The 25,015-nt window shown below is 42.3% G+C and overlaps 1 protein-coding gene across 1 annotated transcript in view; it reads left to right on the forward strand.

Moving 5' to 3' along the window:
- LOC133524135 (NFX1-type zinc finger-containing protein 1-like) overlaps positions 1-25,015 on the forward strand; it is a 38,340-nt gene that overhangs the window by 9,701 nt on the left and 3,624 nt on the right. The window contains exons 5-25 of the mRNA XM_061859990.1: positions 1,654-1,876; positions 2,850-2,895; positions 3,679-3,904; positions 4,522-4,695; positions 4,916-5,878; positions 5,978-6,130; positions 7,746-7,893; positions 12,398-12,481; positions 12,578-12,846; positions 13,070-13,216; positions 13,297-13,471; positions 14,967-15,109; positions 15,194-15,345; positions 15,754-15,946; positions 16,534-16,662; positions 18,467-18,589; positions 18,892-19,050; positions 19,362-19,605; positions 20,146-20,308; positions 22,894-23,005; positions 24,108-24,325. Of these exons, the coding sequence (XP_061715974.1) occupies positions 1,654-1,876; positions 2,850-2,895; positions 3,679-3,904; positions 4,522-4,695; positions 4,916-5,878; positions 5,978-6,130; positions 7,746-7,893; positions 12,398-12,481; positions 12,578-12,846; positions 13,070-13,216; positions 13,297-13,471; positions 14,967-15,109; positions 15,194-15,345; positions 15,754-15,946; positions 16,534-16,662; positions 18,467-18,589; positions 18,892-19,050; positions 19,362-19,605; positions 20,146-20,308; positions 22,894-23,005; positions 24,108-24,325 (4,244 nt within the window). The remainder of the gene's footprint in view (positions 1-1,653; positions 1,877-2,849; positions 2,896-3,678; positions 3,905-4,521; positions 4,696-4,915; positions 5,879-5,977; positions 6,131-7,745; positions 7,894-12,397; positions 12,482-12,577; positions 12,847-13,069; positions 13,217-13,296; positions 13,472-14,966; positions 15,110-15,193; positions 15,346-15,753; positions 15,947-16,533; positions 16,663-18,466; positions 18,590-18,891; positions 19,051-19,361; positions 19,606-20,145; positions 20,309-22,893; positions 23,006-24,107; positions 24,326-25,015) is intronic.

The raw sequence follows: 25,015 nt of genomic DNA on the forward strand, positions 1-25,015 counted from the left end.
AACATTAGACAAGAATAGTTTATTTTATTTACAGTAATTTTTTATGGGTTTTAGTATACCTGTTACTAGGAATTATAAAAAAATGTCATGGAATTTATTAAGCCGAGAAGTTATATCTAGTGTATTGTTTCTTGGTTTTAGTAATCCCATGACTAAAATTCACACTAATTTGCTTGGAAACAATAAAGCAGCACGCTTATTTTCAGTATTTTTTTTTACTAGAAATTACAAATCTATAGAATAATTCATGGGATTCAGTAAGCTGCGATTTCATTTCAAGTAACCATAATTGCAATGTACAGATGCGTTCGCACCTGAGACTGATCCAAGCGATCCAAACGCTATCGAAACACGCCACACATATTTAGATCACGTAAGGAACAATCACTTTTTACGTGATCCAAATTTGCGTGGCACGCTCCAATCGCGCTTGGATTGCTTGAATCAGGATCAGAGGGCCTACCGCGAACCACGTTCGACGTGTTGCCTCTCTGTCGCACATGTAAATTCGTACGTAAGCGTGACAGGGAGGCAACACGTCGAACGTGGTTCGCGGTAGGCCCTCTGGTACGGGTGCATCTGTAAATTGCAATTATGGTTACTTATAAGTCGCTGGCCCAATTTTACATGTTTCTTTGTTATATGTCCAACGTAGTTAAAATTAGACTTAGTCATAGTGACATGACAACGTGCAAATTTCAATTCGTTAAAAGTGAAACCTAGAACTGTAATAGTGAAGTGACACTTGCATAGCTCTTCAGTATGCACTCTTACTGGGTACAAGGAGCTAATTGTTTATATTTTGACAGCTACTCTTCGAATAATAGGAAATGATAGATTAAATCTAAGTATAACAAAATAAAAGAAAAAAGTAAGTAAGTAGGTAGGTAAGGATGTAACAAGACGTGAATGGAATAACTAAGTAGTAGCTGTAAAAACAAAACAGGCAATTAAAGTTAAAATAAAATATCGAATATTTAGTAATTAAGTAACTTTATTTAAAGTTAAATGACAGTTCTTTACCTAGAAATATATAATTAATTGAAGCAAACCTTGGAAAATTCAGACAAATCTACGATAACGTTTGAAGATTGATTGAAAACAGTACTATTTATTATTACCTATTTAAAAAAAAGCATCTGCCCCTCAGAGACAGAAACTTTGCACTTTATTTTTAATATTACATTAAATTTAAATATAATCAGCTGATTTCACAAATGTAGAAGGTGTCATTCCGTTGCCGAACGCAGGCAGCAACCGCACGTTTCGCCTCACTTCAAACTGAACCGTAACACTATTCATGAAAGGCTCAATTTGAAGTGGGTAGTGGTGTGACATTTCGCTGCACTCCACATTGAGTCTTAGTAAAAGGGGCATTTTTTTCAGCACGTTGTAGTGCGACACTATTGCTCACTTCAAATTGAGCATTTTTTAAATACAGTTAGAGTTTAGTTTGGAGTGAGGCGATACGTGCGGTATATACTTCCTACACTCTTGGTAAATAAATTTACCTAATTGTTGGGTGTTTTAATACATAATGTAAAGTAAAACGATGCCCGACAGAAATTATAACGGTAAAATAATTTCCAAGTTTTTTTACTAAATTAAGAAAATCGACGTTGTAAAAAGACATTAAATAATTTAAAATTACAGATTCAAAATCAGAGGAGATCAGAAGGGATTGAAGAGGTCGGTGAGCCGCTCGAGAGCTTCCGTGAGCTGAGCGTGCTGCCGTCGGGTACGGAGCTGCTGGAGCGGCGGCCCTTTCTACGGCCCAACGTCGTGGAGGGCGCGTATGCGGATGTGGAGCACTACCTAGACGTGCAGTTTCGGCTGCTGCGGGAGGACTGCTTCGGACCGCTGAGAGAAGGAATACGTAAGTATCACTCTACATGAGGTCGGTGAGCCTCTCGAGAGCTTCCGATAACTAAGCGCTCTGCTCGGAGCTGCTGGAGCGGCGGTTGTTCCTGCGGCCCAACGTCGTGGAGGGCGCGTACGCGGACGTGGAGTACTACCTGGACGTGCAGTTCCGGCTGATGCGGGAGGACTGCTTCGGACCGCTGAGAGAAGGAATACGTAAGTACCATTCTACATGAGGTCGGTGAGCCTCTCGAGAGCTTCCGCGAGCTAAGCGTGCTGCCCTCTGGCTCGAAGCTGCTGGAGCGGCGGCCGTACCTGCGACCCAACGTCATGGAGGGCGCGTACGCGGAAGTGAAGCACTAACTAGACGTGCAGTTTCGGCTGATGCGGGAGGACTGCTTCGGACCGTTGAGAGAAGGAATACGTAAGTATCACTCTACATGAGGTCGGTGAGCCTCTCGAGAGCTTCCGCGAGCTAAGCGTGCTGCCCTCTGGCTTGGAGCTGCTGGAGCGGCGGCCGTCCCTGCGACCCAACGTCATGGAGGGCGCGTACGCGGACGTGGAGCACTACCTGGACGTGCAGTTCCGGCTGTTGCGAGAGGACTGCTTCGGATCGCTGAGAGAAGGAATACGTAAGTATTACCTACTCTACATGAGGTCGGCGTGCCTCTCGAGTGAGGTCGGCGTGCCTCTCGAGAGCTTCCGAGAACTAAGCGTTATGCCCTCTGCTCGGAGCTGCTGGGGCGAGCGAGAAGGGATACGTTTTTACCTTATCGACGAAATCGACTCTTCCCGCTTACATTTTTCAGTTTCTCCGCCTTATTCTACTGATAAAATTAGTTTACCAAATTAGGTAGCTGCTATTACAGGAAGTACCTACCTACTGTCAACATATTCTAACTAACATAATTCTAGATTTCATTTTAATAAGTTTGTATTGAAATCTCTCTTAATTTGGATAATAATAATAGCCCTGTTTAACTTCACAGATCAATACATCGAAGATCCCAGGAGAAGGAAATATGATAACATACGGTGAGAAAATAGCTCGTACATAGTTACTTGTTACTTTAATTAATCTCAGCTCTGGCTTGCCTTTATTGGCCGTCCAGAGAGGGACTCGTTAGAGCTAAATGCTCCAGGGGTGGAAGTGAAAACTTGCATAAGACGCGAGATGATACAGTGGCGGTTATCAGCCACTGGGTAGAAAGTGGCGTACACCTCTCGACACCCCTGAGCCGCTCACACCGGTTTTGCTCCTGGTCGTCTTCACGACGGCATTTTCAGGAGCCCATCTAGTGGGCGGCGAGTCACCGCCTGCCTCGATAACTAGTGAAAACATTGTTATGGCAGGTGTCCGGACGTCTTTGCAATAACCCAGTCGCATTGTCCTCCCAAACTTCAATCCATAGACCGTTACACTGTTCATTTTACTACAATAGTCCCAATGCCTGTTGCGACCGGTTCATGGGTGTCTATTGTTGCGCCCGTGAACGGGTTCCAGCAGGCGTTCTACATGACATTAAAGCTCTCCAAAAGGGCTCTACGTGTTGGATCTATATCCCCACGCAAGCCTATCAAAAGACCGGAATTTATAGGCCCGTGAAATCCAAGGAGATACAATAATAATAATACATCTTTATTTGGCAGGCAAGAAACCCAAAAAAAATTACAATGCAAATAAGAAAATATGTAAAAGACTACATAAAATACAGCCCACTACCACTCACTATCACCTTGTGTATACATCTTTATTTCACACAGACATTCTCGAAGTTATATTGGTTTTACGAGTCTAAAATATCTGTAATTTTTCAGCGTCTATCGAAACGTGAAATTTTTAGAACCATACGCTTCTAAGCAAAAAATTGGTTCTATCGTGTTACTCGATGAAAACACTATGAAGATGTTCAAGAGAGTGAACTGGGCGCATAGCAAACGGTTCCTGTTTGGTTCCTTGGTGGTCTTCACCAAGGACAATTGCAAAAGCTTTCTCGTGGGAACCATTTTGGAACGTGATGAAAAATTCTTGAACAAAAGACAGGTAGGTAGGAAATCGACATGGTCTTTAGATTTCAAAGTATACGTATATACACGTACATATTTGTACAGGCCATTGCCATCAGACATATTGGAGCGGCCATTGTGATCACAAATATCAGAACAAAGCCTATTATCAAGACTAACGTCTTGATAATAGGCTTAAGTACTTGTACAGATATTTTTGAGCACCTTGACCGCTGCGATATATCTCATGGCGACTGTACACTTAACGGTGACTAAACTTGGGGGTACAGATAATACTTACCTTTTTAACTTTGCAACTAAGGCTTTAAGATGGGTCCATAGTTATAATACCTATAGGAAGGACCTCTAGGTTAAGTGGCGACACCGGCGACAAATCATGTTTCCCTCGGGGCGATTTCGAGCGATTACAGCTTCATTTAAGCCCCCTCCTAAAGTATGTTCAATTTCCTAATTCAAAGTTCCTTTGCACTGACTTACTTGTAACAGTTGTTAAGCAACACTTACTTAAAGGGATTCTTAAAAAAACCGACAGTTGAATCGAGCACACCATACTGTTAAAATGCTCGAGCGTTAGATACACATGATACAAATCCACCTTAAAAAACATATTTCATAATGTTGTTACTCTTTCAGTTACCAGTCAATATTGTAAATTCAGCAATGGACTCCAACTTATACAACGACGATCCATACATAATGATAGAGTGCGAAGTTTACTTCGAGCCATACTATCACGTGCTAAAAGCGCTTCAGGACCCCGGCTTCCCGGAACACTTGGCTATGAGCAAATACATTGTCGATGTTGAAGTAAGTATACTCAATAATCAAACTTTGCAACGATTTTTTTTTTAGGATAATACTGCAATGTCATTATAACTTATACATATATGTATCGGACTACATCTTATGTAGATGATAACCGTGTAACCCTCACAAATTCAAAAGAAAGTTATTTAAAGAATTAGTATCTTTAATTCTATAATCAACCTCTCATCTCAATAAATTTCTGTTTTGTGGTAACTTACAGAAAGTCCCTGAAAAACCAGCATACCTCACTCCTGGAACCATTTATGAAATTCAAAATAAAGACCTCGAAGACGTAAAATTCATTGTTTTGGAAGATCACAGCTGGCCCTTGCAAACTGAGCTGAGCTTGAATAATACCCAGTATGAAGCGTATAAACTGGCGCTCACACACGAGTTCGCCGTGATTCAGGGCCCGCCGGGCACCGGCAAAACCTACCTCGGTGTCAAAGTCGCGGAAACTCTACTCAAATACGCACCATTTCCTAAAATCAGATGTTGCATGCTTGTCATATGCTACACTAATCACGCCCTTGATCAATTTCTCGAGGCTCTTTTACCTATCACCGAGTCTTTGGCACGCATTGGTGGTAGATCGAGAAACGAAGCCTTGAATCGGTTTAATATTAATAATTTGAGACGTAAAGACAATAGCAGTTATTATCATGAAAGGAGAATTGAATTAAAAGAGCAGATCAGTGCATTAGATCACGCACAAGCTCGTGTCGATGCCTTGAACTCTGGAGTCTTGAGTTACAAAAGTATTGTAGCATACAACGAAGAGTGTAAAATACTTGAAAACTTGTATAGAGGGAGACAGATAAAAGATGTTTTAAAACATTGGCTTTTTGAAAATGTGGATGATGTTCAAATTGATCCTACATTATTAGAACAAGGTGAAATTGAACAGCCCAATGAACCCATAAATTACAACGTAGATGTCGACGACGATATCTTTGCTAGGGATGAAATCGATTACGATGATTTGTATGACGATGGTTTTCCGGGAGAAAAACCAGGCTATGACTCCGTTACTACGTCTTTCTCGTTGCTTGACAAAGAGGAGGAAATAAAATCTCTATTGCGAAGGTTTCAAGATCTACAAAACAACGGTAGTTCGCGATATGAATTAAGAGAATTAGAAAACGAGATATGTCATGTGTATTCAGAAGTGAAACTTTTCAAGGTACTTAAGTGCTTCAATTCATCCCTATTTTTTTGTTGTAGTAATCCATTCTTTATATTTTTCTCTGTTCAATTAAAATATCTAAATCTTCTCCTTAAGGATATGTTGGAACACCGGTCCCGAGCTCCAAGGATTCGCCTAACCAATGCACTAGATTTAACTACTGTTCCCCGTGTAGAGCGTTGGTCATTGTACTTTAAATGGGCCAACGTAGCCATGGAGGACGTGAAGAAAAAAATTAAACAAATCGAGGTTAGTGTCCTAAGCAGGTACCTACTTTTACATTAATTAAACATACACTAATCTTTGCTGTACTTTTAGAGGTTATGGTAACGGCACCAGTTATGGGACATTTAAGAGCAAATTTGTAGCATTTGTGACATTTCCCTGATACATGTAAAAATTCTACTCCTTAGCGTGTTAAAAGTGGAATGTCCTATCCGTCTTTTATATTTCAGGCGTATTGTAAAAAAGATACTGCAATTCGTTTCCACATAATCAACAAATTAAAACTATGTTTTTTATCTCCAGTCATGGATCACAAAGCTCCAGTGATGGAACCCCGGTAATGGAAAGGAACCAGTGATAGATCCCCTATAATGGGACATGAGTACATGACCCTAGCGATCTGAAATATTAGAATGAGCAAAATAGGGACAACGATATTAATTCCGCATCCGATATTCTACAATTCAATATATGTATTAGGGCTAATTTTGACTATGAGAGAAGTCGCATACGAGATTCATTACATTGCGGTATTTGATCGGTCGGCAGAATTCAATGTACTATATCCTCAATAGTCTGCAATGTAGCTAAAATCCCATGCGGGTTTGCGCGGCGTTAAACAAGACCTTAAGGTACCGTTCGTATTCAGACTGCACCAGCATTACAGCAGCAGTATTGCAGCGCGACATGACTGCCGACTGCATTGCTGCCTCAGAAATGCGGCCAGCAGTAATGTCGCGTTGCAATACTGCTGCAGTAATGCTACTGACTATCATAACATACTGCCACAAACGTGAAATTTTAAAATAGATGACATGTTTGTTAACTACATTTTACGTATGTATTCTTAAAACATGAAATTATGGCATGGCAAGCATCATTGTATAAGATTGTCCCATCATAGGAGGTATGCAGTTTAACAGCTCCTATAATGGGTTTGGGCAAAAATCAATTTTTGTTTACATCTCTGGAGTAACAACATAATGTGTTGTATACCTAATCTCATGGTAACTGCAATTAACAAAACTAATTCTAATTTACACGAAGTAAATATATTATTATAATTTAAAATACCTACGCTCTCATATCTCTTAGCGGAGTTGTTCAGAATTCTTACTGATTCTTTTTTCAGTTCTACGACAACTTTTGGCTAGGCGCCAATTTCTTAAGAAAAAAGCAAATTTAATGAAACATCATACTTAAGAAGCTCTGACTCTTGTATAGGGTAATATGTTGCCAATGCTTATAAACTAGTTTTAGTTACTTATTTTACAAAATTGGTGGTTTTATGTCCCATTATCGGTTCCTGTTCCATTACAGGGGTATCTACTATAAGAAGCCTATGGTCCCGGGTTCAAATCCTGGTAAGGGCATTTATCCGTCTGATGAGCTTGGATATTTGTTCCTGAGTCATGGATGTTTTCTTTTCTTTTTATTTAAGTATTTTTATATTATATACAATATATAAATATATAATGTATATAGTTGTCTAAGTACCCGAAACACAAGCCCTGTTGAGCTTACGGTGGGACTTAGTCAATTTGTGTATCTCCTAAATATACAATAATACATGTAAATAATTTGAACGTTGTTGAAGGCCAAATCACATGATTTTCATTTGTTTCGTCTGTTAATTCAGGAGAGGTTGCGCTCTGTCGCAGTGGCCTATGAAGAGGCCAGGATGATGGTCGACCTGTCCGTACTGAAGAGAACTAGAGTCATCGGAATGACCACGAGTGGGGCAGCGAGACTGCGCAAGTTGTTAGCGGAAATAGCACCTCCAATAGGTAAAGTAAAAGACAATAATTGTGTTTGCACCAGGTGTTACAAACGACATTAAATAAAACCTTCAATTTTAAAATGATGTAATTAATTTTAGGCACCTGCATGACTTAAGAGTCTTACAGGTGCCACATAAATATTAATATATGAGTAATTCTCAAAATAGTGGCATCTTAACCTGTCATCAAGTTTTTGAATCAAATAATACAATACTCACTAGGAGAAGAACGCTCCTTACAAAAAAATGTCCCTTTCAAAACTTCGTTCATACTAGTGGCGCTCTCTTTGTATCTCAGAGAATTCTCGAGGCGAGAAATCTCGAGAAATTTGTCCATCGTCGAGGCGGGAAAAAACTCAATGCCTCGAGAACTCGTGAATAAATCTCTTATTGTGATTAAGTAAAAAGAAAACACGCGTATTGTTATATGTGATGTGTCTATAGTGTATTTCTTTATGTTTAAGTACCTGATTATGTAAAAAAAAAACATGAAGATATACACTATAGACACATCACATATAACAATACGCGTGTTTTCGTGTTCCGTCTGAAGAAAAAACTGCCATGATCCGTCCCCTATCGTTCTGGCTTCAACCGATTTTCATGTTTTGAAACTTTTGAACCACTACCCTCAAATATCTAAAGAATTCGTCTCGTTAGGTTCATTACTATATTTCGTTTTTTTATCATTAGAAATTAGAAATCTTGACACGTTTTTTTTTATTGAAAAACGCTTTTTTTTAAATTAGTAACTATTACTTATGAAAGCAAAACAATGTAAATAACCGTATATGATTTATAATTGTTACATTATGCCTCTACTTATTTTTAAAGAGTTTTTGCAATAAAAAGACTCGTCAAGATGTAATATGACGAGTCATGATGACTCGTCATATTCTTTCTAATGCTAAAAAAACGAATTATAGGACCATATAATAACAAATATTAAAAAATTAAACTACTAATATATATTGATAAATCAATTCATCCCGATATATTCGTATCAGCCAAATAGCACAATAATAGCAGCTTCATTGTTACGTTGAGTATTAATATTACGTATAGTAAAACTTCTGTAAGTTTGTCACATCGAGTTAAATTAATTGACTTGAATATTCTTGCCTAATAAAATGCCATATTGTGGTTTGTTTACATTTTGTTAAATACGTAAAGAAATACACTATTCCATCAAAAACATTTTCATATAAAATATTGCCAAGACGAATTATTTTGCGAAATTGGTATGGAGCATAACGTAATAATATCAATTTAATATTGTATGAAGGTACATCCATCTCTGCTTAAAGCGAGACATTCGTATTTTTTTCCGTTTAAGAGATAAAATCTAAAAAATTCATTTTCTGTAACCTACTTAACTTTAACCTGTGATCAATATACAGGTTAATGTAAGACTTGGCATGTGATTGTGACTTCTGACTCGATCCATATAAGTATTCATAAAATCTTTCAGTCTATTTATGACCCTTTCACTAGCATTATATCCTCAGCTTGTGCAGGCCCGGATGTTCAGAAACAGGAAATGCAGGACGTGATTTTAGACTCTTTTTATTATTATATGTTTTCATAACCTTCTTGTAGGCAAAACCGAAATTCACAATCAATAGACTAGTGCGAAGCCCATTTTAAGCGCTCTTTCCCACTGAACATTCCGTTTTTTTGCGGGTACGGTTTTCAGCAGGATCCCGCTGTAGTAGATAACCGCAAAACGGGATGTTGAGTGGGAAAGAGCCCTAATATTTAAAAACCGTACGTACACCTTCACACACCTTCACGGTGGGGAACTTGGCTCTTTCCTTTGAAGAAGATTAATAACACTCAGACTCCATTGGTTATGAACTGTAGTAGAGAGGAGTTTTTCGCTCTCCCACCGCCATCCAGTGCCCCTTCCGTATTTCGTTCGACTTCAGTAATGTTAATGTATCGAGTTCTGCTGCCGTTCTAATAAGCCTTCTGCAAGAATTCTACGATCAGTCAGTCACCCTCACCCTGAACTACCTTGCGAGTCCGGTGAGCGTGCCGAAGTTTTAGGTTAGCGGATCATTTTTGATGTGATGCTTCTTTTTAGCCGTGTCCATATCAGACACAGAGTAAGAGTAACACTAGCGCGCTTAACACAGGAGTCAGGCGGTAGTGCCCTATCCCATGGGAACCTCTTTCTGCGACTATGCATGTTTGAATGAGAGAAGTTTACTGTTACGGAAGCGACTGCTATACATATAGGCAAAAACACCTTTTGAGGAATTAACTCTTTGAGGGTTTTTAAAGCATATATCTAAAAAGCATAAAATATAGTAATGTACCTACTTAAAAAATTATTAATAAATAATAATATATTTTTATTAACTCACACAAATACACATTTGTCAAAATATTGTCTTTTCTGTAACCAATAATTAACTACTGCTTAAAAGTCTCGTTTAACTGGCTCTGCAAACAAGTCTGGCATTCATAAGTCTCACAAAAAAAGATACCCACGTATGTTCCTATTACTAACCAATCAAATCTAAACCTTATATTCAAAGCATAGGGTCGATTGCTAGTTTTATTTATGTCTTTTACGAGTATCCTGTAATCATTAGTTTCTCAATGCAACTGTGTTATTGTTAAACATTGTCATAATAAGTGCTTGTTTATTGCGTAACTTGTATTGTTTTTTTTTAAGTTAGTTATTTATAAGTTGTCTTTAAGTGAAATTTCTGCAATTTCTTAGTCAATAAAGATTCTTTAAACCGAACTCCCAGCATGCTGGAAATCGGTTCAATACCTTCATTTGGTCCTAAATGCGTGTAATCCGAGTTTGCGCAATCCCAAGAGATGTTCATCAATTTTAGCCTTGGGAGATACCTTTTTCCTTGGATTGACACACCACTCGATGTAGAAGGAACCCACCATCAATTACACTGGCACTCAGGGCTGCCAGTACACAAATCTTGATTATACAGTCCAACGTCAAAAATTATACGAAATTCGATTGCATTATAAGAAAACGATTATACCCGACTTTTTAATACTTACTTCAAAAACCGACTTAATAAGCAGCACCGAAACACAGCACAAAAACGTAAAACAAGTCTCACATATTAACAAACACCCATCATATAAAACACCAAACCGATCAAATGGTGATGAGTCTAAAGAGAAAAGCCACTCAACCCGTCACCGTATCATATTATCAAGTTGGCAATCCATCTCTGTTAATCCCGTGCTGAAATAGAAATGCGAAATAACCATTCGTGTTCTTTCGTATCCAATTATACCGAACGACTACCTATACATGATAGATACGATAATCAGTCCGATTATACGAAATTCGTATCGAATTATACGATCTGGCAGCCCTGCTGGCACTACCAACAAGGTTTCGTGGATCAGACACTGGTGAAAAGGAGTTTTCGGATTTTAACATGATTATTCCATATTCTTCAACCTAGCGTTTTCCCGGCCTATCGCCAGGCTCCGCTTTCCTGCTTAATCTTCTCCACTTTGCCCGGTCTTCAGCATCCTCAGGTGTGAGATTGTTCTGTTCCATCATGTCCGCTGTCACTACGCCAAGCCAGCGCTGTTTTTTTTACAAACTTTGACTATGAATTCATATTAAGGTACCTTCCAGATCCTCATATATTAATTTTCATCAAGATTAGGCCAAATTTTCCGTCGGACGTACCGTTTTAGAGCTACAAGCAAAAAACTGAAATAAAATAAAAAAAGTTATGCACGCCTCCTGCTATTGTGCAAACTCGGATTACAGGCATTTAGGCCCAAATGAAGGTATGATAACGATTTTAAGCTTGCTGGGAATTATTACTTTTACACCCAAACTATAAACATAGCGTTCTCTTTAAACAAATATTTAATTCCCCCCTCCCCCTTTAGCTGCCATAAATGTGGTCGCAAATGCCGGTCCCGCATTGGCTTATACGGCCACGAGAGACGTTGTCCCTCACATACAAACGCTGCATAAATCATCTGTCAAGATGTTAAAGGCCTTATGATGAATTTCAACTTATATCCTATTTTTATATAAGTAAGATCATATATTATTTTATTTTAAAGCTAACTTTAACGTTCTACATTTCCCTCCTAACATGTGTAGTGTAACTGTAACCTGTATCTCAAAACTTCAACTCGCCATAAAACTTCTTCATTTGTATTAACATTCTGTTCCCTTTTAGAAATTTGGAAATTTTAGAAAAATATTATTCATTCTTAAAAGCGCAAAATATCAATAAAAAAAATTATTGTTAACTTTAACCTGCAGATGCCACTTTTTTGAGAATCACTCATATCTATCAACTTCTATGATGTAAACTGAAATAGATGTCATACGAGTATACGAGTATGTACTAAAGACACGGTGACGACTCCAATTTATTACTTAGTAGGTAGGGCAACTACCTACTTTAGAAAACACAAATCAAAATATTTGAAAATGTTCCTTCCCATTTTAATGCTTACTTATCTTATTTAACTTGACAAGATTGTTATTTCAGTGGTGGTAGAGGAAGCTGCAGAAGTCCTGGAGTCGCATATAGTAACGTCTCTTACAAAAAGTTGCCAGCACTTGATTCTCATAGGTATGTTGATGTTGAATTCCTCAATAGTTATCTTTCTTGTTGTACATGTAGGCATGATGATGGCATGGTTGAGGTAACGGTTGTTGTCGCTTGCAGGTGACCACCAGCAGCTGCGGCCGTCGGCGGCGTACATGCGGCTGGCGCGGCACTACCAGCTCGAGGTGTCGCTGTTCGAGCGCATGATCCGCAACGGCGTGCACAGCCGCCGGCTCGGCGTGCAGCACCGCATGCGGCCCGAGATCGCCGCGCTCGTTTCGCCGCACATCTACCCCGACTTGCAGAACCACCGCTCCGTCGAGGACTTCCCGCCCGTGCGCGGTGTCGCGCACAATCTTTTCTTCTTTTCGCATGACTACAAAGAACAGGTGAATTGAAGATGTTCTACATTCTCTACACTCTAAATATGTGTATGTTCTTGTACATCTATCTGAATGTTATTTTAAACTCACGCTGTAATCCTGATGCGGTCAATGTGGGTCGGACGCGACGCGAGCGACAATTTATCCCACTTAAAATATATATACCATTACCTGTATTTAGCCAATAACAACTAATCTAAGTGAAAAAAAAAAAAACTATACTTTACAGTGCGAAGACGATAGTTCAAGTCGTACAAACACCCAAGAAGCTGACTTGGTGCTCAGTCTGGCAAATTACTTGATGCAGCAAGACTACAAACCCGAAGAAGTCACCATTCTTGCCGCCTACTCCGGCCAATTGTTCTACATGCGAAAAGTAAGTTTCTCTGCTCACTGATTTTTCCGAACATTAAATCAAGCTCCACCCTTAAATAAAAATAATCTTCGTATGTTTAGCAACGACTACTGTACAATCATCTGTCAAACGTGAAGATCACAGTCCTGGACAACTACCAGGGCGAGGAGTCGAAGATAATACTGCTGTCGCTGGTTCGCAACAACGACAACGACAGAATCGGCTTCCTGGGCACCGAGAACAGGATCTGCGTCGCCTTGTCCAGGGCTAGAGAAGGTAGGTAGGAGACTAGTTAAGGCCATAGAATTACGAGCTTATTGTGTTAGTTAAGTCTCGATGCTAGGTAGGTACCTTTGTTACGGTAAGTATAATTTTCTAAAATCAGGTATTAGAATTGTACCTTTGTTGTTCAAACCTTCATGTTCTTTTTCGAGATCCACAACACTGCCCATTAATTAAAATATATATTGGCCATGGTTTACTCCAACTCCATAGTTCAGACTCAGAGTAGTAGTTGAAAAATAGTTCTTACCAAAATTGTATCAGTAATCAGTAATCATTTATTGCTTTCATTAGGTGTTACATTTGGATATCGGACAGCTATGAACCCTGTAAGGGCACTGCAAATTACAATTATTCATGTAACTAACTAATAATAGTACCTACTTAACATATTCTTAATCTAAACATAATAATTTTAAATATACCTATGAGACCTTGTAATTTGCTTAATACCTGTAATTTAATTTTCAAAAAAACTCTTGCATGTTATAAAAGTATTATAGTATTCAATATTTTTAAAGATTTTTGTTAAATATATTGTCTTTTTGTAATTTTTCATATCTATTGGAAGTTTATCGTAAATCTTAATGCACATTATATATGGACTAGAGCTATGGATGTTTAAATTTGAAAACGGAACGGGAATTGTATTTCTTGGGCATTAATGTGAGGTAGTCGGGTCTTTTTGGTAATGGAAAGAAAATTTTTCATACGAAACTGAACTGTTACCCTATACATGAGAATAACAGCGCCCTTTTGACAATGATCATATATTTCTGGTCGGGCTTTACATATCTCCAGTATGTATAAAGAGATCAATGTCAATATGTCGAGTTTATGGAAATGATTTCTGCAACTAACTGTTTGTTTTATGATGGTAAGTATTCTTATGCATTTCTTTTGAAGTATAAATATTTCGTATATGTTGGTGCTATTGCCCCACATAACTATACCAATTATACCATATCGGATCCAGGAGTGAGCAAAACCGATGTAGGTACGGTCACGTATGAAAATATCGATATGAAAAAAGTGCCAAAAATATATATACACGGCTTTATTGTCCATATATTAAGGTAGTGTATACATATTTTGGGCACATTTTTCGTATCGATATTTTCAGACGTGACTGTACATAATGCGGTTTTAACATCTGCATGTTTTTTTACTTCCCATAGAGCATATGTAAATATAGATAGATTGATGTGATTTTTTTGGATATGGAGTTTCCAGTTTACGTTTGTGTAATTGGAAGAATTTATGCAATTCAAAGCTTGGTTGTTATATTTATAGTTAATGGCTAAGCTGCGTTTTTAAGTTTCGCATAAACTGAGGTTTAAATTGCATTATATTTGTATTTTTTATGTTTAGTTCAAGGTTATGAAGATTCAACCAATCAACTACTTGATACTTGCATACCTACGATAAGACCAACAACGTGGTGTGCAATAAAAAGTACTATAATATTGTATGATGATTTTTTTTACAGGTTTCTTTTTATTTGGAAACATCGATTTACTCAAGAGGAAATCAGAACTATGGACGAAAATTGCAGCTACATTGGAGAAAAATGGATCTCTTGGAACAAGTTTGAAGCTAAAATGTGATAATCACAACGGACAAATTACTACGGTTAGATCGAATGACAACTTTTAGCCCAGTTTTTTACTTACTTATTGCAAACTGATATCTGTTTAAATCAAGATTTGTTTACAGATAAAGTCAGTGAGTGATTTCGTAAAAGTTCCCGAAGGCGGTTGTCTATTGGATTGTAAATACAACTTACCGTGTGGGCATGCTTGCCCTCGTGTTTGCCACGCATATGACTTGGTACATGCGAAAATACAATGCACCAAGGATTGTGAAAGGTACATAGTCATCATAATTATAAGCCTCAGTTTTCCGCCTTTGAGGATAAATTTCCTTTACAAATCCTCCAAGACTGTCTTCCCCCTGTCGGCGTGTCATTTTCCTGTCTTTTTGGCATATAACTTTCCGTAATAGGGAACAATAAACAATATTAAACTACAAATTGTCTTTTTATGAGTTAAAATTTGAGATATAGCATTCTTGTCGCAATCAACGTAATATTCAGAGCGCATATGACGGTCATATTTATCTATGTAACGTGATAGAGTAACAAAAACAGTGCCCGTCTTATTCAATCGTGTGGTGTTAAAAAGTGAACCTTTTTTTATCACACAGAGGCCCTCTGTAATTAGCCTGATGCATAGGTAATAAGCTAAGATGTGATGATTCATTCCAATATTTTACAGGAAAATCTGCCAAATCGAAGGACACAAATGCCCGTTCAAATGCGCCAAAGAGTGCCAGCCGTGCAAGCGGCTCGTGGAGAAGTCGCTTCCTTGCGGCCACATTAAAGCAGTTGCGTGCTTCAAGGAGCCTGGCGATCCATCTATACAGTGTACAGCGCCGGTCGATGTCACTTTACCTGATTGCGGACACCAAGTTAGTAACTATAAGTACCACGTATCTCAGGCGGTTGGTAGTTGCGCGGTGATTTTCCTCCGGACTTTAGGGACTAAGTAAATCTAATTTACATATCAAATTTTTACTAATGGAGCCAAATCTTCAACTCATCCGTAGCTGACTGATAATAACTTCTTACCATCTGACTCAGTTAAACGGTAGTGGCTATATGAACTGTAGATACGTCTTCCTCGTGAGTCTGTCTTTGCATAGCTTATAATTAATATGAGGGCAATATGGACTGTGCCACTCCAGAGGTCAGAAATCTAATTCCGTGACAACTTATGGGACCTGAATCAGGTCCCTCCTTGTCAACACAGTGTACCCTTGAGGCTCTCGTAGCCTTACCTAACAAAAGCAACTAACACACATCTTTACAAACCTACAGAAAAATGGAAGTAGGTACATAAGTGCAAATTGAGTACCTATCCATTTATACTATTTAAGCAGTAGGTATTCAAGAGCGAAATTAAGTTGGCCCTATGATTGCATGAAAGCATATATGTTAACAAATAAGAAAGTTTTTGTAGGAATATACTTCAAAACTATGTACCTAAATATTTCAGGCAACGAAAGAGTGTTACATGAAGACATCCGATGTCAAATGCCAAGACAAGTGCCCCAACAGCAGACTCAAGTGCGGGCACGCGTGCCGCAGGACGTGTCACGTCAATGATGACCCGGACCACGTGCGGGTAAGGTGTCCTTACTCTAGCCAGCTGGCTGTGCACTGTGCCTCAACAGCAAGTTCATGTCACGCGTGCAGGACATGTCACGTCTATGATGACCCTGACCACTTGCGGGTAAGGTGCCCTTACTGATTCAGCGGAGCAAGTGCCCCAACGGAAGACTCAAGTGCAGTTCTTCATGCCGCAGGACATGTCACTCCATTCGTCAATGATGATGTTGACCCCGACCACGTGCCCTTATTGGCCCCTCAGCGGTGCAAGTGTTCCGACAGCAATCTCATGTCACGCATGCCGCAGAACGTGTATGTCAATGATGAACCGGACCACGTGCGGGTAAGGAGCCCTTATTGAACCCTCACAGCGTTGCAAGTGCCCCAACAATAGGCTCAAGTGCGGTTATGCATGCCACAGGACATGTCACGTCAATTATGAGCCACACCAGATGCAGGTAAGGTACTCAAACCCTCAGCTTTGTGGTTCTCCGGTTGCATCTAAAAGAGTCCGTACAGCGACCTCCCATCGTGAACAAGTAACACAAATATTTCGCGTAACTTCAAAACAGCATTTTATGATAATTGGCTACTCGACTGTTTTTAGGGTTCCGTAGTCAACTAGGAACCCTTATAGTTTCGCCATGTCCGTCTGTCTGTCTGTCTGTCCGAGGCTTTGCTCCGTGGTCGTTAGTCCTAGAAACCTGAAATTTGGCATGGGTATATAAAACAATAAATCCGACAAAGTCGTACAATAAAATCTAAAAATGTTATTTTTTTTAGGGTACCTCCCCTACTCGTGAAGTGGGGGTGATTTTTTTTTTTGCTTCAACCCTACAGTGTGGGGTATCGTTGGAAAGGTCTTTCAAAACTAATAGGGGTCTTCAACAAACATTTTTTGATAATGTGAATATATTCGGAGATAATCGCTCTATCTAACTTTTGAACCGTAGGTCCAAAAAATATGGAAAAAATCTTGGAAGTAGAGCTTAAGAAAGAAATTAAATGAAAACTATAGCGGACATGATCAGTTTAGCTGTTTTTGAGTTATCGCAAAATGTTTCCCCTTCATAGTAAAAAGACGTACATCCACAGTTCATCCCTTGGTTAACAATCTACTATACTTTAAGCTTCAGTTTAGCTTATTGTGACGGAAGAATAATTACGGAACCCTACTCTGAGCATGGCCTGACATGCTCTTGGCCAGTTTTTATTTTTAAATAATGTCAAACGATCTTGATTTTCCTGAGGATCAAATGTCTATATAGGACTCATGGCATTTAAGCAACACAAAGGTCAGAAATGAGAGTTAAAGTCTGACGCTCGCAGTCGACGATTGAAACGCCTCTAACAAAATGATAAGGTGATGTGACGTCACATTATATAAGTCTGTCCTAAATGTATGGAAGATCAAGGAAATTGCCATTTTGACCCTGAAATATTGCGTTTATGTGTATAGTTGTCATATAATTTATTTTTCATGTAAGGAATCGAATGGTACCATTTTATTTTCTATTTGTGAAAGACAAAAAAAAAAATTTAGACTTCGGAGCCTTTTATTTTTTTATAATCTCAGTATATTTTTTTAAATTCCATTTTTATAATGGATGGCTCATTTTCTATCCATTTAACTAAATTTTGTTATAATATTCAACATGTGTCAAGTACCCAATTTAAAAGATATTACGTACATACCTATAATTTGCTTATCTCTATTATCATAATCAGACTGTTAATATTTTTTTTAATCAAGGGCGTTATTTAAACCTGATGCAAAGCTTTATTTTTCTTTTCCTGTAATAGAAACGTTTAATTTCTAGTACACTTGCCTGAAGGCGTGCCCGAAGGCGAAGAAAGGCTGCACGGCTAACTTGGAAGGGGACCTCGGCGAACACAAATGTCTACGTTCATGTTTCGAAGAGTGTGTTGAATGCAATGTCCAGGTATGTTACCGCCAACAAAGTTTCATTGGTCGTATAAGATCCTTTAGTCAAATACAAATTCATGCTTCGAGGTACTATTTTTCTTAAATTTACAAATAGTATACAATGTAAGCACTGAATCGCTGGCGTCTTTCACATTTTAGCGAAGGCCCTATTACGTTCCTAGACACAGATGTTCCAGATAATTTTCTATTTTGCATGACCTTTGCTCCTTTCTCGGTTCTAATGGCTCGCATTTCTTGAGCTTACTTTTAAGTAAATTACTTAATATTAGCAATAAAAATGGTATGTTGGAACTCTAGGTTATCAAGAAGAGGTCTGGTTGTACACACTCGAAGAGAGTGGCTTGTCACGAAGATGTGAACGCGAAGCAGTGCCGAGAGAAGTGCGCGCGCTCACTGCCTTGCGGCCACTTCTGCAAGAAGCTGTGCTTCGAGAAATGCGGGGATTGCAAGCAGAAGGTAAATTTTCTGATGTGCTGGGATTGGGAGTGAAAAAACTTTAAGCTCGTTGTGAATTGAAATAGATTCCATCTACGAAAGAAACATTGACCAAGGCCTCCAGTGCTCAGGGCAGATGCCATAACCACTAGTTCACCCGGATCATATGCATGCGGTATGCAATCTTTGAAAGACTAGGCGCCATTTCTATTATCAGCACATGTTGTGGAGATATAGATATTCCACGGTATTGCGAACAAAATATAATGAAAAATTCTGATTGTTTTAGACACGATTTTAGTCTTAGTAGTAAATACCTATTATTTTTCCAGACGAAAAAACCCATCCCAGGCTGCAACCACGAAATAGTAATCGAATGCGGAACAGAGCCAACCCGAGACCTGTGCAGACTGAAATGCGAACGTGTAATGGCGTGTGGACACGCCTGTCAAGCGCCGTGCGGCGAGCCGTGTGATATGTCCAAGTGTACAGAAATCACTCCGCGCAGTTTCCCGTCGCCTTGTGGCCATAACGTGCAGCTGCCTTGTAACGTGTCGCGGCAAGCCTCACAGACAGGTAACTTTTGAAAAAAAGGAACTATCTGACACCTGTCCAAAATGAAAGGGAGATCGAAGGAGAGCGGCCACGCCTGTCAAGCGCGGTGCGGTGTGCCGTGTGATATCGCCATAACGTCCAGCTTCTTGTAACGTGCCTCGATGAGCTATACGAACAGGTAAATTTGTGTTTACGTTTTTCAATGAAGTCATAAGACTCAAGCATATCAGTTTCCAATATCAGTATATAGTGTAACCAAAAAGATATAAAATACATATAAATAAATAATAAATATTATAGGTCATATTACACAATTTAACTAAGTCCCACAGTAAGCTCAATAAGGCTTGTGTTGAGGGTACTTAGACAACGATATGTATAACATATAAATTTTATACTTAAATACATAGAAAACACCCATGACTCGGGAACAAATATCCATGCTCATCACACGAATAAATGCCCTTACCAGGATTTGAACACGGGACCATCAGCTTCGTAGGCAGGGTCACTACCCACTAGGCCAAACCGGTCGTCAAATGAATAAATATATTGTTTAAGGATCTGTATCAGTGGAGATGCTGCTCTCTCAGTGTGCGGCGCTTTGCGGTGCCCTGCTCCGCTGCGGGCACGCATGCGGCGGCTCGTGCTCCGGCTGCCGCCAGGGCCGCCTGCACCGGCCCTGCGCCGCGCGCTGCCACCAGCTCAACATCTGCGGACACAGGTACGTATGCGTGCACAGCGCCGTGTGGCGCGCTGCTCCGCTGCGGGCACGCATGCGGCGGCTCGTGCTCCGGCTGCCGCCAGGGCCGCCTGCACCGGCCCTGCGCCGCGCGCTGCCACCAGCTCAACATCTGCGGACACAGGTACGTATGCGTGCACAGCGCCGTGTGGCGCGCTGCTCCGCTGCGGGCACGCATGCGGCGGCTCGTGCTCCGGCTGCCGCCAGGGCCGCCTGCACCGGCCCTGCGCCGCGCGCTGCCACCAGCTCAACATCTGCGGACACAGGTACGTATGCGTGCACAGCGCCGTGTGGCGCGCTGCTCCGCTGCGGGCACGCATGCGGCGGCTCGTGCTCCGGCTGCCGCCAGGGCCGCCTGCACCGGCCCTGCGCCGCGCGCTGCCACCAGCTCAACATCTGCGGACACAGGTACGTATGCGTGCACAGCGCCGTGTGGCGCGCTGCTCCGCTGCGGGCACGCATGCGGCGGCTCGTGCTCCGGCTTCCGCCAGGGCCGCCTGCACCGGCCCTGCGCCGCGCGCTGCCACCAGCTCAACATCTGCGGACACAGGTACGTATGCGTGCACAGCGCCGTGTGGCGCGCTGCTCCGCTGCGGGCACGCATGCGGCGGCTCGTGCTCCGGCTGCCGCCAGGGCCGCCTGCACCGGCCCTGCGCCGCGCGCTGCCACCAGCTCAACATCTGCGGACACAGGTACGTATGCGTGCACAGCGCCGTGTGGCGCACTGCTCCGCTGCGGGCACGCATGCGGCGGCTCGTGCTCCGGCTGCCGCCAGGGCCGCCTGCACCGGCCCTGCGCCGCGCGCTGCCACCAGCTCAACATCTGCGGACACAGGTACGTATGCGTGCACAGCGCCGTGTGGCGCGCTGCTCCGCTGCGGGCACGCATGCGGCGGCTCGTGCTCCGGCTGCCGCCAGGGCCGCCTGCACCGGCCCTGCGCCGCGCGCTGCCACCAGCTCAACATCTGCGGACACAGATACGTATGCGTGCACAGCGCCGTGTGGCGCGCTGCTCCGCTGCGGGCACGCATGCGGCGGCTCGTGCTCCGGCTGCCGCCAGGGCCGCCTGCACCGGCCCTGCGCCGCGCGCTGCCACCAGCTCAACATCTGCGGACACAGGTACGTATGCGTGCACAGCGCCGTGTGGCGCACTGCTCCGCTGCGGGCACGCATGCGGCGGCTCGTGCTCCGGCTGCCGCCAGGGCCGCCTGCACCGGCCCTGCGCCGCGCGCTGCCACCAGCTCAACATCTGCGGACACAGATACGTATGCGTGCACAGCGCCGTGTGGCGCGCTGCTCCGCTGCGGGCACGCATGCGGCGGCTCGTGCTCCGGCTGCCGCCAGGGCCGCCTGCACCGGCCCTGCGCCGCGCGCTGCCACCAGCTCAACATCTGCGGACACAGGTACGTATGCGTGCACAGCGCCGTGTGGCGCGCTGCTCCGCTGCGGGCACGCATGCGGCGGCTCGTGCTCCGGCTGCCGCCAGGGCCGCCTGCACCGGCCCTGCGCCGCGCGCTGCCACCAGCTCAACATCTGCGGACACAGGTACGTATGCGTGCACAGCGCCGTGTGGCGCACTGCTCCGCTGCGGGCACGCATGCGGCGGCTCGTGCTCCGGCTGCCGCCAGGGCCGCCTGCACCGGCCCTGCGCCGCGCGCTGCCACCAGCTCAACATCTGCGGACACAGATACGTATGCGTGCACAGCGCCGTGTGGCGCGCTGCTCCGCTGCGGGCACGCATGCGGCGGCTCGTGCTCCGGCTGCCGCCAGGGCCGCCTGCACCGGCCCTGCGCCGCGCGCTGCCACCAGCTCAACATCTGCGGACACAGATACGTATGCGTGCACAGCGCCGTGTGGCGCGCTGCTCCGCTGCGGGCACGCATGCGGCGGCTCGTGCTCCGGCTGCCGCCAGGGCCGCCTGCACCGGCCCTGCGCCGCGCGCTGCCACCAGCTCAACATCTGCGGACACAGATACGTATGCGTGCACAGCGCCGTGTGGCGCGCTGCTCCGCTGCGGGCACGCATGCGGCGGCTCGTGCTCCGGCTGCCGCCAGGGCCGCCTGCACCGGCCCTGCGCCGCGCGCTGCCACCAGCTCAACATCTGCGGACACAGATACGTATGCGTGCACAGCGCCGTGTGGCGCGCTGCTCCGTGCGTCCTAATTGGGTAATCCAATATATCATGTGAAAATGGCTCTATATTTAAATCTTGTACGGGAGATTGAAAGCATTGAAACTTCGCATTTACATTTTTAAAAGCCGCCTTTTTCTACAGATACAATTTGTTTGATCAAATGATCATTTCATCAAATACAATTTTAGAATTGATCACTTCATGATTGGCTTGGTTAGATTTGTCTATTCATGATGTTGCCAACCGATAATTTTATGAAATGATCAATTCTAAGATCTGGCATGGCATTTTCTTTCAAACAGGTTTAATGCGTCCATTTCTTAGCTGTGCGCGGCAACCACTGCTAAACACCAGAACTGGTGTAGACCGCATGTACTTGTAGCGGTGCGACGAAATCGCCGAGTGATTTACACCTGACCTCGTTCATGTTGCAGATGCGAGGAGCCATGCAACCAGGTGTGCCCGCCGTGCCGCCGCAAGTGCGAGGTTAAATGCCCGCACTCACCCTGCTCCAACCTGTGCGGCGCGCCCTGCACTATGTGCTCGGTACGACTTTAATTCATTTTAATAATTTCTTAGCCGAGAGTGGGGGAATCGCAAACACATCAAACGCTCTAAAAAGATATAAAAATGTCACAAACCGAAGCAATTTTTACGCTTACCGTTAGTTTGGTTATCTGCCTATCTAATTTTAATAAATTCATAATTCTAAATAAACTTTATTATACCTAATTTGGACGAATTAATAAACATTGCCGTTCCAATTTACCCGACACCGTGCTTGGAATTATCTACTTCAAACACATCAGGAAATTGTATGTAAATATGTACCACTCATTTTTTTGGCTTTTTAGTTCCTGGGTGTTTTAAGGCGGTTTTTAAAATAATTTTTATATTTTCAGTGGAAAGTAGATGTATTTTGTTTATATATAAGTACTTATGGGCAGCAGGCCAACTAAACGCACAGCTCACATGAGACAACAAGGATTCGGAATAAACGAAAATATCACTCACATAATTTTAAAATTTTTGCTGACTTTTAATAAACCGCTCGACCGATTTAGTTAAAATTAAAATAGGACCACCTAGGAAGTATACTGCATACTATTTGAACAAAAAAGATGTTAACAAATCACTTCAGGCGTCTTCGAGTAATCGGTGAACATACAAAAAGATTCCGACAAATTGTGGGCGATTTTTTGAAGTCGGTTAAAAATGCCCCGAAACGCGCAAATAGCCGGGTCCACACTGAACGAGCATACGCGTGAGGCAAACTCCTCACACACAGAACGGCTAACTATCGTCGAAAATTGGCATTTTTGCGACAGCACCTTTTGATCTAAATTTTGCTTATGAATTTGTCTGTACTTAAATTCCCATTAGATAGCAATAGGAAAATGATATGACTGGTTCAGCTCAGTATGAATTGTCACAATGACTCATCAGTTACAGTAGTACTAAGTAACTATAAACAACCCCTTTTTTGAGGTTACAATACTAGAATAAGTGAAAGGCAGTATGATTTCTCTCTGCCTATGGTCCACTGACAAACGACTGCCAAACTTTATATTTATTTTATGTAATAACTGCACTGAATAAAACTGGTGAGTGGGTCAATTTATTGGACACGCGGTTGTATGCGCAGGAGACACCGTGCATCCGCTCGTGTGTGCACTCCGTATGCGTGCACGCATGCGGCGCGCCGTGCTCGCGCGCACCTTGTTCGGAAGCGTGTGCGCTCGCGCTGGCGTGCGGCCACGCGTGCCGCGGGCTCTGCGGCGAGCCCTGCCCGCCGGCCTGCCGCCTCTGCGACCCCGACGGCTTCCCCACCGACCTGCTTGGCGATCCCTATGAAGATGACGCTAAGTATGCACCAATTATTGTATCATGTTGCTATATAAAGTGCTTCCTACTATTGCCCTTTGACCGCCACTGACATAGTCCACTATTACAACTATGGTTCACGATTTCAATATTAAATTAGGTATAAATAATTAAATAACAACGTTCTGTTTTACTTTATAAAAATGTTAGCCCTAGAATTCCTACATTCAAATAGTAGTCACACCTGAACAAAGATATTCGAGTCATTTTGGGCCAGAGTTAGGAGTTTTTAGTTGCGTTGATCTAAGACACATTCGTCAGATTCCTTTTTCGTCAGAATAAATTATAGCCTTTTTTTTTTCGGACAAAAATTGACATTTGGTTAGATTCCGCTTTCGTCAAAATAGTAGTAGTAGAAAGTAGTAGTAAACTCTTTATTGTACAAAAACACATAACAAACGGAACTTACAATTAGGAAAAGCTAAGTACAAAGGCGAACTTATCCCTTCAAGGGATCTCTAAAACCGCACTGTTTCTTTTCCAAAAACATTTCCTTGACAACTTATGCTCCTATTCTCATATACTATAATTATTTATTATTATTTGAGCTCCTATTTCTGGGCTTTTTGCCATTCGAGCATCTGAATCTATCTAACGAACCTAACTTACGAGGTAGGTAGCTTTTTCCCCAAAGTGTAATGTTTTCACTAACGTCACACTAAATCAATGGAT

This window comes from Cydia pomonella, chromosome 13, assembly GCF_033807575.1.
Source record: "Cydia pomonella isolate Wapato2018A chromosome 13, ilCydPomo1, whole genome shotgun sequence".
Classification (NCBI taxonomy): Eukaryota; Metazoa; Arthropoda; class Insecta; order Lepidoptera; family Tortricidae; genus Cydia; species Cydia pomonella.